Below are 11,930 nucleotides of genomic sequence, written 5' to 3'. Positions count from 1 at the left end.
GACGCCTGCCCATACCATAACCCACCGCCACCATGGGCCACTCCATCCATAACACTGACATCAGAAAACCGCTCACCCACACGACGCCACACAAGCTGTCTGAACAGTGTAAACCGGGATTCATCCGTGAAGAGAATGCCTCTCCAACGTGACAGATCATTTGCCCACTCAAGTCGGTTACGATGACGAACTGGAGTCAGGTTGAGACCCCGATGAGGACGACGAGCATGCAGATGAGCTTCCCTGAGACGGTTTCTGATGGTTTGTGCAGAAATTCTTTGGTTTCGATTGTTTCAGCAGCTGTCTGAGTGGCTGGTCTCAGACCATCTTGGAGGTGCTGGATTTGGAGGTCCTGGGCTGGTGTGGTTACACGTGGTCTGCGGTTGTGAGGCTGGTTGGATGTACTGCCAAATTCTCTGAAACGCCTTTGGAGACGGCTTATGGTAGAGAAATGAACATTCAATACACGAGCAACAGCTCTGGTTGACATTCCTGCTGTCAGCATGCCAATTGCACGCTCCCTCAAATCTTGCCACATCTGTGGCATTGTGCTGTGTGATAAAACTGCACCTTTCTGAGTGTCCTTTTATTGTGGGCAGTCTAAGGCACACCTGTGCACTAATCATGGTGTCTAATCAGCATCTTGATATGGCACACCTGTGAGGTGGGATGGATTATCTCAGCAAAGGAGAAGTGCTCACTATCACAGATTTAGACAGATTTGTGAACAATATTTGAGAGAAATGGTGATATTGTGTATGTGGAAAAAGTTTTAGATCTTTGAGATTATCTCATAAAAAATGGGAGCAAAAACAAAAGTGTTGCGTTTATATTTTTGTTGAGTGTAGCAATAATAAACTGAGAAATACTCAATCTATTTTAAAATTGCAATATTTTGCTCCTAGTAAACACTGAATAATTTTAATTTTTTATTATTGCTTTGAGCAGCTGGTGGCCAAAATAAAGTGATTTTTATTGATGTTTCTGAACATTTGCGTTATTTGCAGCTTATCTTGTTGAAAATTTACTGAACGTTGTGCTGTGTGCTGCCATGAGTAATTATAATTAATAAATAACATCTATTTGTAGAGCACCTTCCTTTCAAAATAAGTTTATAAAGTGCTTTGATATAATTTTTACATTCAACACACAATGAAAATTAATTAAAGCTCATAACTAGGACATTAAGCGTTCAATATAAGATCAAGTAATTGTGTGTTCTTCTACTTACTTTTTCAGGTGAAATCCATAGACTGTATATTAAGATATCTTTATAAACAGTCTCTGGTTAAATCTAGTGTCTGATTGGTTGACAGTGTGGTTGAGTGGTTATATTGGGTGCATTTTGCCTGTTTTCTCAGCAGATGGAGCTGCTGCATTAGATCCCTCCTCTCTTCTGTACATGGAAGCATGATTACATGTGATGAGTCACTACACTATCCCTGGAAGAGAAAACTGCACTAAGAATAGAGCAGCAAGCAGCCTGCACAGCTGAACTAATGGATCCTTATAACAGCAGAAAACAGCTGAACTCCAGCATGAACTCTGACCAGACAGCAGCAGATGTGTCCGGAAACGACCAAACATCTGGAAATGTGGACAAAACTACAGCTGACAGCAGAAACACACAACCAGCAACCAGGCAACCGCAATAGTAAGTCTCTAGTTTCACTAAAATGATGTGAAATCTGAGAAAAGCAGGCTCTGCTGCTTATTAAAGTTCCACCAAAAAGGCTGAATTAACTTTATAAATCTCTATTATGTCTGATTTGTTCTCCGTTTGTATTATATTTTAATTTCTGACCCATTATTTGTGTTTATCTGCAAGTTTATATAACTTCACTTTCAGTTTCATTTCATGGGTTTGGAAACAGAAACGCTCCCTTCACTGTACCTCGTAAATCCCTATGCTGTAGTGAAGTCTGGAAGAAAAGAGGATACTTTTGTACCAAGATCAAAACAAAAGACACAAAAATAGTTGAATATTGTCTACAAAAAAATTAGGCTATATATTTAAAAAATAAAGAAATCCATCAACATTAATAATCATTTTAAATCCACAGCAGCTTCTTGATTTTTTTATCCTGATTCCAATTTTACTTGAACGCATCAGCATGCGAGAATTAAACAATGCTGCATTTTCTTGAAGTTTTCACCCAGACCAAACATTCCTTTATTGTTCTTGCTCTTTTCTACTCTTATTGTTAATGTGTTGACCGTAATACTGCTCTCACTGATACTACTTATTGATCCGGTACTTTAATGGTACTCTTATTGAACTTTCTAAAATGTTTTTCCTTTTTTATTACTTTTTTGAGTGAAGAAAAAATAGGAGCAGATAGAAATTGCCTTTATTTTCGCATACATATTGTTTATAAATGAGCATTATTTTAAACCAGTCACTATACTGTAGTGTATAATAAGTACAATGACTATTTACAGCAAAAGAAAGTGAACTTCTGAGCAAATCATCCGATAGACACTGAATTTTACTAACAACAAAATATGGTGCAATTTGTTTCAGTAAACTCTACAGCAGTTTATATGACTTAAAGCTCCAAATGAGCAGATTTTAAGTAAATGTCAGTTCATTGTCTTGAAAAAAAACCCTCTTTCTTTCTTCAGAATAAGATGCTTTCTATTGTCACATGTTGTTCAAATAAAACACATCAGGTGTCAGTCTTCCTTGGTCACCAGAAAAACCAATATCGATTGATTTTCAACTGTATTATTTTAAAACATTAGATTTCCGGTCTCTTTGATGATAAATAATGGCTCTGAAAAGTCCATACTGTTCCACCTTTATAGTAAATGAATTTTCTGTACTGCAACACCACAAAAGCTACTCGAGGAACATGATCAAGAGCTCTAGACATTGAAACCCCTCAAATCCACAAGATCCACAGCTAATGTCAGCTCTAGTGGCTGTTTTGATGGTGAAAACATCAAGAAAATGTCATTAAAGGCAGATTTTTTTCAACCCAGGCGTACGAGCTTCCTTAAATGCAGCAGAGTTTAATGTCAGATTATACTCAGGCATATCTGATTATAATAACAAGTCAGAGCTTTTTACCAACAAGTTCTCTGTGTTTCAGTGCAGGAGGATACACCGTCATCCAACCAAATGAAGCTCGACGAAGCCAGATAAAAACAAGTAACTACAACATCCAACCTGAGCTCATATCGTCTTCATACATGTTTAAAATTTTCTCTAAATTAACATTTTTTTTTGTCTCTACAGTGGCTCAAAAAGAGGAGGAGGCGTTTCAGAGATGGAAAGAAGCAAACAGACCTCCTCCTGTGCATCTGAATCCAGAGAGACTCGGTATTTTTATTTTTTATTTTTAGCCAATCAAATTGAATTTTGCTTAATTATCTTCACTGACTGACATGTTGATCGATACAGGAGGTCATGTGAGTGAATCTGAAGCTAGACAGAAGCAGCTGGTGAATCTTCGCTGCTCCAAACTGCAGAAAAAGGTGAAAAACATTTAGCACAATAACAAAAATGCAGCTTTAGATACAGTTAAAAGTCATGTAATATCAAGAACGTGGTGCAGAGAAGCTTTGAGCGCCACCTTGTGCTTTTTGTCGTGGCAGAATTTTAATGCTGAATGTCGTTTCCAGCTGAAAAAGGAAGAGTTGGACAGAAAGAAGAGACAAGAAGAAGAGGAGAAGCTGCAGAAGATGAAGGACGAGCAGAGAGAGAAGGTGAGAGCAAGATTAAAACAACCAGAATTGTTTTTTAGCCTGCTAGTGAAAAGACGCCGTGATGCTAATTCGCAAGGATACAGAAATATTTAACAAAGCCGTGGATCCAGACTATAAGCCGCATCAGTGCCAAAAACTAATCACTTGGCCCTTGTGTCATTTCTGACTTTCCCTGAAGATTTCATCCAAATCCGTCAGTCCGTTTTTGAGTAATGTTGCAAACAGACAAACAAAAAAACGCTGATCGTCACATAACTCCGCCTCCTTGGTGGAGTAATAAAGTATACAGGAGGGTTGCTTGGGTCCAGTTGCAGGAATGTGGGACAGTTGAATGTGAAGCTTTTATGGAACATGAGCTCATTTTAGCTTCTACCAACAATCTTCATGTGATACTTTCAGGGAAAGTCAGTAAATTCAGACAAACTACCTGGATACAGTCTTTTCTCGAAATTGCATTCATCTGTGACTGCACATTGGTCACACTGCACCACTCAAGTTTTAAAAAACACTAAGATATGATAAAGCAGCCAATGTGTAAAAAAACACTGAACTTTTTTTTGTTGATGCATCAACTTTCTGAACTGCAGTGTCAAAAAAAGCTCATCCTGTGCTGTGACCGATTCAGCTGAAGCAGTGAGGAGTCAGAAATGACAATAAAATTCAACATTCCTTGTAGTATAATTAAAGGAGAGCTATCAGATATTCTTCATAAAGAAGAACATTTTTCTGAACCTTTACTCCTAATCACAATCGTATTTACAGAATGTGCTCAGACATGACCAATGTATGTGCAAACTGACACTTAAGATGGATTATTCAGCCTCAGAAAATGCAATATGAAGTGTTGATGTGCCAAAATTATGAGCTAAATGACTAAAGATCAGTGCAAAAAAATGTATAAAGTAATTCTGGATCAGTGTTTACAGCAGATCAGATGTGTTGGATCTGAATAATAGAAGACTGAGCTTTGTTTTCCACAACGAGAGCTAAAGATAACACCTGCAAACAGACAATTCAAATTAAGAAAACATCCTCCCTGATGTGATTAAATGCACTGCAGCCAAACACAAGAACTCACAGATGAGAGTGGGAGAAAAAAGAAAGACTGCTTATGTGTTGTTTGGCAGTTCTAAGAAGATGCTCCTCTCATGAACCTATAATCAGTCAGTGAGGATTAAAATCACGTTCAGCCTGCAGATGTCAGCAGCGTTTTCCTTTACAGCCGACGTTACACCGCCTGATCAACCCTCCTGTTAGGTTCATTTCTCAGGAACAACAATGATGTTCCTGGGTCAGTTTGACCTGGGGCATTGTTACGATCCAACCTCTAGGGGCTGGCTGGATGCAACAAAAAAACAGGTGGTATTGGTTTAGGTGAAGGGATTTATTGCTTAGTAGCAAAAGGAACATAAAAGTGACAACAACACACAAAACTGGTGGGTGTTGCCAAAACAAAGAACGGAATAAAACATAACGAAGGCTAACAGAGTTTGTAACTAAGCTAAACACAAAGAAAACAACTAAACTCCCTAGCCAAACCGAACTACAGAAGCAACACCCACCACCAGGAACAAAAACTAATACAAAAGGTGTACAAACGAACTAAACAAAACTGGTGCCTCACACTCATTGATTTCACAGTTCACAAAGACTCTAAGACAGAGTGGCTTCTTCACTAAAGTGGCAGGCTGCTAATTTGAGCCTCAGTCTCCGCTATCAGTAAGCTCCACACCAAGATAGCAGCTGCCAACAGAAACCCAAAGCGTCAGCAGAACCCACCAGGAGTATCTACCAACCGAAGTGTCTGCGGTACCTGCAGACCGAAACACAAACAAAGTGCCACACACAAAGAGGCACCAGGGTGGACTGGTCAAAGTACCAGCCACCAAGACAAATGGCATGGTGGCAGCTATATAGCTTGCAGGTGTGGTGCCTGGCTGCCTCTGGTTGGTCCAAGGAGGAGGAGAGCTGGAGGATGGCCCAATCAGAAAGGTCGAAGGGCGGGGAAAACCAGACTGCAGTGCAGGTCGTCAGCTCCAGCGTCATCAGCTGAAATGGCCAGCAGCTGGGGTTCCAAAGACTCTGCAACAAACACAGCTGAGCCCACACATTTCCCACTCAAAGGCCCTACAAAACACCACCTCAAAACAAACGGCACACCAATACTGGTGGTTGTAACAGGCATGTATATAAATGGCAGAAACTGCAAAAATCTCAGTTAGCATTGTTTCTATTTCACTGTAACTCCATTAATAAACATTTCTATCAGTATTTAGTTCAGTGGTGTTCTTCACCTCTCACAGATCCTGGTTCAATGAGGATAACTCACTTGTTTTTCATGAAAAAAAATGCATGTTAAAACTTTTTTTAATGTACACTAGAAAGACTTAGATATAAAATAGGATAGTTTTACATGGCATTGATTTTTAAAAATTTTATTTTACATTTAGAATTTTTTTTCTTTTTATGCAGCTGAAAAATTAACACAAGACACATCTTCTGTTCAAGGTGCAAATATGTGTAATGAGCCATTTTCATTTTATATGTTGATTACACTTATTAAACCAAGCAGAAGAAGTTTCATGCAGAAAAAATACTTTAAACATTTTTTTAAATTATTTTTGTACTTTAAAATGGGTCAGTTTGACCCACAGTTTAGCAGGAAGGTGAAAGATGTTGAGGGTTTGCAGCAGGCGTGAACTAACCGTGACGTCACCCGTTGGTTTCAACGCCGAGAAAATGAAGCCCGGATTTTGCATTTCCTGGTCGCCATTTTGGATTTTTTGGAGCCAGTGACGTAAAAAGCGTCATCAAACAGGCTGGACCGGAGAGCAACTCGGGGCAGGACCAGTCAATGGGACTGTCAATCAAGTATAGCCACGCCCCCTGGCTCCGCCAACTTTAACAATTTATTTAAAATTCAGTATTGATTTATTTTAAGATCGGCCACCTGATCTCTCATTTTAACCATGAAAACTAATGGGAAAAAAATCCTGAGCTGTAGAAAATCAGTCTATCAAGTTTTATTTTTTCCAAAAATGAATTGGGGACGGCGTGATAGTGCAAGTTTGTGACACTTCCCAGTGGGCTTCAATTTTTTTTAGCCAGATGCTACGTCCATCTTTATATACAGTCTATGGTTTGCAGCTCCTGTCAGATGGACTGTTGTAGTTCTAGTTGCAGCTGATTAGTGCAGATGTTTCACTGCTGACCTCTAAAGGTCAAAGGATTGAACTTGATGATCCTACAGCAGCTTCTTCTTCTGCATGGCAGAAACCTACTGCCTGTGGCTCATTAATGCATCCCAACACTGTTTGGTTTGAGTTTAACACGAAGCAGCAGCAGTAAAACACCACTCAGGGAATTATTAGGAAGGTTAGAGAGGAACTGCTTTACTGTAAACACTTAACGGTGCGAGAAAAAAAAGATCCAGGAAATATCTGCAGCCAAAAACCGAATGAAACTAAACCCACCCAACACTCACAGGCATGGACATATTTTTGTTTTGTTTTGTTTTTTTCCATATTTTTAGGGGTAGTTGTTGTTTTTTCTGGATTTTTTTTTTCACCTATTGAAAAACACTTATTCCCAGCAGGCCTTACTGCATATTTGTAGCTTTTTTTTTTTTTAAACTTTTTTTTGGCATATACAGTTGTAAGAAAAAGTATGTGAAAACTGTGGAATTACTTGGATTTCTGTATAAACTGGTCAATAAAATATGTTCTTATCTTCATATAAGTTATAGCAATAGACAAACTAGTACCGCACAAAAAAATAAATGTTTTCGTGTTTTTATTAGACACAACATGTAAACCTTCACAGTGCAGGGTGGAAAAAAAGTACGTGAACCTTTGGATTTAATAACTGGTTGACCCTCCTTTGGCAACAATAACGTCAACCAAAGTTAGATGAAGATCGGGACACATTTTATGACCAATTTATGCAGAGGTAATCCCAGAGGGTTCACATACTGTTTCTTGCAACTGTATGCATTTTCCACAGCGCCCTCTATAGGTTATATGTATCCTCTCATATGTTAAACAGAATCTGGTTTAATTCACATTGATTAAGTGTTTACCACAGTTTTATTCAATACATGTTTTTTTTACATACATGCTCAAATAATGAATTAGTATTTTTTCATGGTTGTCTGCACTTAATCTATCAAAGCAAAACTTTCTGGATCTTGCTTTTTTTTTGCACTAAATGTGGACAGTTTTTTGTATTTCCCTATTTGAAACCACTTTGGCTCAATGTCAGTTGTTTTAAACGTGATGTAGGAATAACATGAGTTGACTTCTTCTACCTGTCCTCTTGGATCCCATGCAGTTCCACAGTGTAATCTGGAAAATCAAATGAAATGCAGACACTAAGGGGCTTGTTTCTGGTCAAAAAAACACGAAGAAATCGAAGAGAATTCAGAGGAAAATTGGATGCTTTTGACTCATCAACATTTTACTGTTGCAAAATCTTACAAACACTCTTCAAAATAACGTTTGGGACGATGCTGCAGCACTTACAGACTAAAAACTTGAAAAGTCACTGCTTCTTGGCACAACAACAAGGCCGCTTTTATATTGAAACCATCATGTCAGTCATGTTTTTCATGTCAGACAAGCACAAGTAGCTTAATGACTGTAATTAGAGAGCATTAGTCGGGGTTTTCCTGCTCAGAATGAGTCTGTGTGACCTCATTTGACAAAAATCTGTGGATTTCCCTGACATTTCTGACCATTTGATTGACAAAATGTAAATTATGCTGCAGTTAATGACATCCTAAATAACTAAACTATTATCTGTGATTATTCTTTGGTGTCGCCTAAAATCTCTTTGGGAGGCTCTGTGAGGAAAAACATCATCATGATCCTGGAAATATATTCTCCAGGAATCATTAGAGCCTATAATAATCATGCAGTGTGGGACGTTAAGCTGCACAACACTGGAAAAACGATATTTTCTGAGATACAGGATCTGCTTTAGTAATAAGAAAACTATCTTTAAAAAGCTTGAAAAAGCAGTTTGGAACATTTCTCATGTGGCACAGAAAATAAGAAAATATTCGCTTTTAAGAAGGAAAACTCTGGTTACTGAACTGTAAATATAGATTCTCTAGAAGACAAACCTCAGATCATTTTCACCAAATTGCTTGAATAACTTCATGTTTAAAGAAATAATCACTCCAGGCCATTTTTAGAGGGGTTAATTACCACCAAAAATAAAAATATACCTTTAAAAAGCTGAAGAAAAAAACAGTTTGGAACCTTTTTTATGTTGATTTAAACATGCTGATTTAAACAGTCAGATTGTGCTGTTTTTAGTCAACATCTTCCTTTCTATAATCAACTTTCAGCTTTCTATAATCAACAATCAACTTTCAGAGTGTCTCTCCAGTTTGTTTATCGTTTTGCTGTGCACATCTGGAACCTACATGTCAACAAACTTTGTATCTTTTAAATAAAGTTAAAATTGGACTAAATGATGTCCAGACAAGCTGCTCTTGTAGATCACTCATTTCTTTAGCCAATAAAATTGTAGCAAAAAGTTAATTAGCACCAATTTAAAAAAAAAAAATCTTTTAAAACCTCTTTCATGTGGCGTAACACTGATAATGCCTCCTAAATGGTTGTTTTTGCTTTGGATGGCGTTCCGATTTGCTGTTGCAGAGCTTTGTGGTGCTGTTTTTGGTCAACATCGTACTTTCTGTAACCAAAATATGTCCATGCAACTGGCTTCTTTTTGGAACTTTTAGGTCAACAAACTTTTCTTTTTTTAAATAAAGTTGAAAAAATACCTTCAAGAAGCTTTAAATTAGAATGAATGATGTCCAGACAAGTTACTCACTCTTTAGTTTGCATCAAGTGGCAAAAAAGTTGTAGCAAAAATTAAATGTAAAAAAAAAAGAAATATTTAAAAAACCTGCATGTCAACAAACTCAGTGTCTTTTCAAGAAAGTCTAAAAAATACCTCCAAGAAACCTTAAATTTTAATCAGTGACATTCTACCAGACAGAGTTCTCTTGTAGATTCGTCGTGCAGGTTTTCCTCTTCATCAGGCAGCTCGAAAGGAGTTGTCATAAAAACTAGCACCAAAAAAATATCTTGCAAAAACTGACAAACAAAAAGTCACTTTGGAACCTTTCTTATGTTGGAAAACACTGACAAAGGCTTCCTAAATAGTTATTTTTTTGCTTTGGATTGGCTTTATAGAAGTTTGAGGTGCTGAATTAAACGGTCAAATTAATCAACTATGCTGTTTTTTGGTCGACATCGTCCTTTTTGAACCAGATATTTTCATATAACTGTTTTTATTCTGCAACTTGTAGAGTTTCCCTCTTATTTCTTGACCAACAAACTTTGTGATTTTTAAATAAAATTTAAATTGGGCTAAATGATGTCCAGAGAAGCTACTCTTGTAGATCAGTCATTTCTTTTGCAAAAAAAAAAGTCATAGCAAAAAGTTAATCAGCATCAAAAATTTCCCAAAAGCAGTGTAGAAATCACTTTTATGTGGCCTAACAGTGACAAATTCTTCCTAAATAGTTATTTTTTCTTCAGATTGGCTTTGCAGAGCATTATGGTGTGGAATTAATTGGTTAAATAAATCCATTGTGTAGTTTTTTAGTTGAATATTTCCATGCAAATGGTTAATTTTTGCAACTTGTGGAGTTTCTCTTCTGTTTTCTGATCATTTTACTGCACACATGTGAAACCTGCAGGTCAACAAACGTAAAAACTCCTTAAATTAGAGGAAATGATGTTCTGTTAAACAGATTTCTCTTGTACATTTGTGATTTCTTTTGTGTCAAGCAGCAAAAGAAGTTGTAGCAAAAAATAATTAGCACCAAAAATGTCAAAAAAATATCTTTAAAAAGCTGAAAAAAAGATGATTGGAACCTCCTTAATGTGGTGTAATACTGAAATTCTTCTTAAATAGTTGTTTTCGCTTTGGATTGGCTTTCCAGAGCTTTATGCTGCTGAATTAAACGGTCAATAAGTCTAATATTTCTATGAAACTGCTTTATTTTTGCATCTTTAAGAGTTTCTCTCTTATTTCTTGATTCAAAATGTGGATCCTGCAGGTCAACCAAACCTAAAAACTCCTTAAATCGGAGCAAATCAAAAGCTTGAGTTGGTGAATCTTGTATTTCTTGCAGCCCTACTGGGATGCACAGCCTGAGATCTTTCACGGTTTCCTGAGCAGCATCATTCCTTCCACTGGTCATGAGCTCACCGTCAGTCATGCATGTGTGGAAACGTTTGGTGTGTTTTGTGCTGCAGGCCGAGCGTCTGGAGCAGCGACGGCAGCAGGAGGAGCAGCGGAGGAAGGATCATCTCCGGACGGATTACCTCAGGTCAGGCCTGGATCAGGTTCACTCGTCACCATCGCCCTGCGGTCGGTTATTGTGCTGTTTTTGTTGCTCTGCGGCGGATCTCAGCAGCATCAGGTGACACCGTCTGCCGACCTTTACAAAGGAAGCGTCTGATTCAATGCAGACCTGCAGGATAATTATCACCAGCGAGCTGCGAGTTCTGCTGGCAGGGAAAGGGAAAACAGAGCATATCGGTTGTAAATATCAGAGGAAGTATGACACCAGGTTCACCTCTGAACGCCCTCGTTCACCTCCAGCACCTGTAACCCTGCTCATGTTAAAAGCAAGAAGTTATGCAACTGCATAAGGCAGATTAACTGGAAAATTTCGAACAGAGCTTTGTTGCATCGATGCATCTCTAGTTGGCACAAGATGAAGAACTTCAAAGTGTCTGTTTTGAAATTCTTCATGAGCTGCAACCATCAATGGATTAGTTGTCAACTTTTACATTATTCTGCAACTATTCTGACATTAGTTTCATCATTTCTACAAGAAAAAAATGTTTAAAGTCTCTGATTCCAGCTTCATACGTTTAAATATTTGTTCTTCAAGGAGTTCTGTCAAGCTATGAATCCATTTCTTCTTGTTTTGGTTTGTTCAAATCCACTAAAGCTGCAACGATCAATCAAGGACTCATTTAGATGTCAACTTTTATACAAGTCACCATTAGTTTGAGTGTTTTTTTCATGAAAAACAGTCTGAATTCTGTGATTCCAGCTCTTAAAATGTGAATATTTTCCAGTATTTCCAATATTTTCGTCTTTTACATTTAAAACCACTTTAGCCAATGTCTATTTGCTTAATAGTTGACAGTTCAATGATTAATCGATTGATCACTGAGCAAATCACC

General features: G+C 37.7%; 1 protein-coding gene across 1 annotated transcript in view; it reads left to right on the top strand.

The window, feature by feature from the left end:
• The first annotated feature begins 1,409 nt into the window (after positions 1–1,409).
• The window catches only part of epsti1 (epithelial stromal interaction 1), a 33,038-nt gene continuing 22,517 nt past the window's right edge, over positions 1,410–11,930 (top strand). Inside the window, exons 1-6 of the mRNA XM_022208810.2 lie at positions 1,410–1,654; positions 3,096–3,154; positions 3,242–3,325; positions 3,407–3,480; positions 3,628–3,711; positions 10,989–11,062. Of these exons, the coding sequence (XP_022064502.2) occupies positions 1,500–1,654; positions 3,096–3,154; positions 3,242–3,325; positions 3,407–3,480; positions 3,628–3,711; positions 10,989–11,062 (530 nt within the window). The 5' untranslated portion in view covers positions 1,410–1,499. The remainder of the gene's footprint in view (positions 1,655–3,095; positions 3,155–3,241; positions 3,326–3,406; positions 3,481–3,627; positions 3,712–10,988; positions 11,063–11,930) is intronic.

This window comes from Acanthochromis polyacanthus, chromosome 14 (assembly GCF_021347895.1).
Source record: "Acanthochromis polyacanthus isolate Apoly-LR-REF ecotype Palm Island chromosome 14, KAUST_Apoly_ChrSc, whole genome shotgun sequence".
Classification (NCBI taxonomy): domain Eukaryota; kingdom Metazoa; phylum Chordata; class Actinopteri; family Pomacentridae; genus Acanthochromis; species Acanthochromis polyacanthus.
This window is presented reverse-complemented; position numbering and strand designations above follow the sequence as displayed.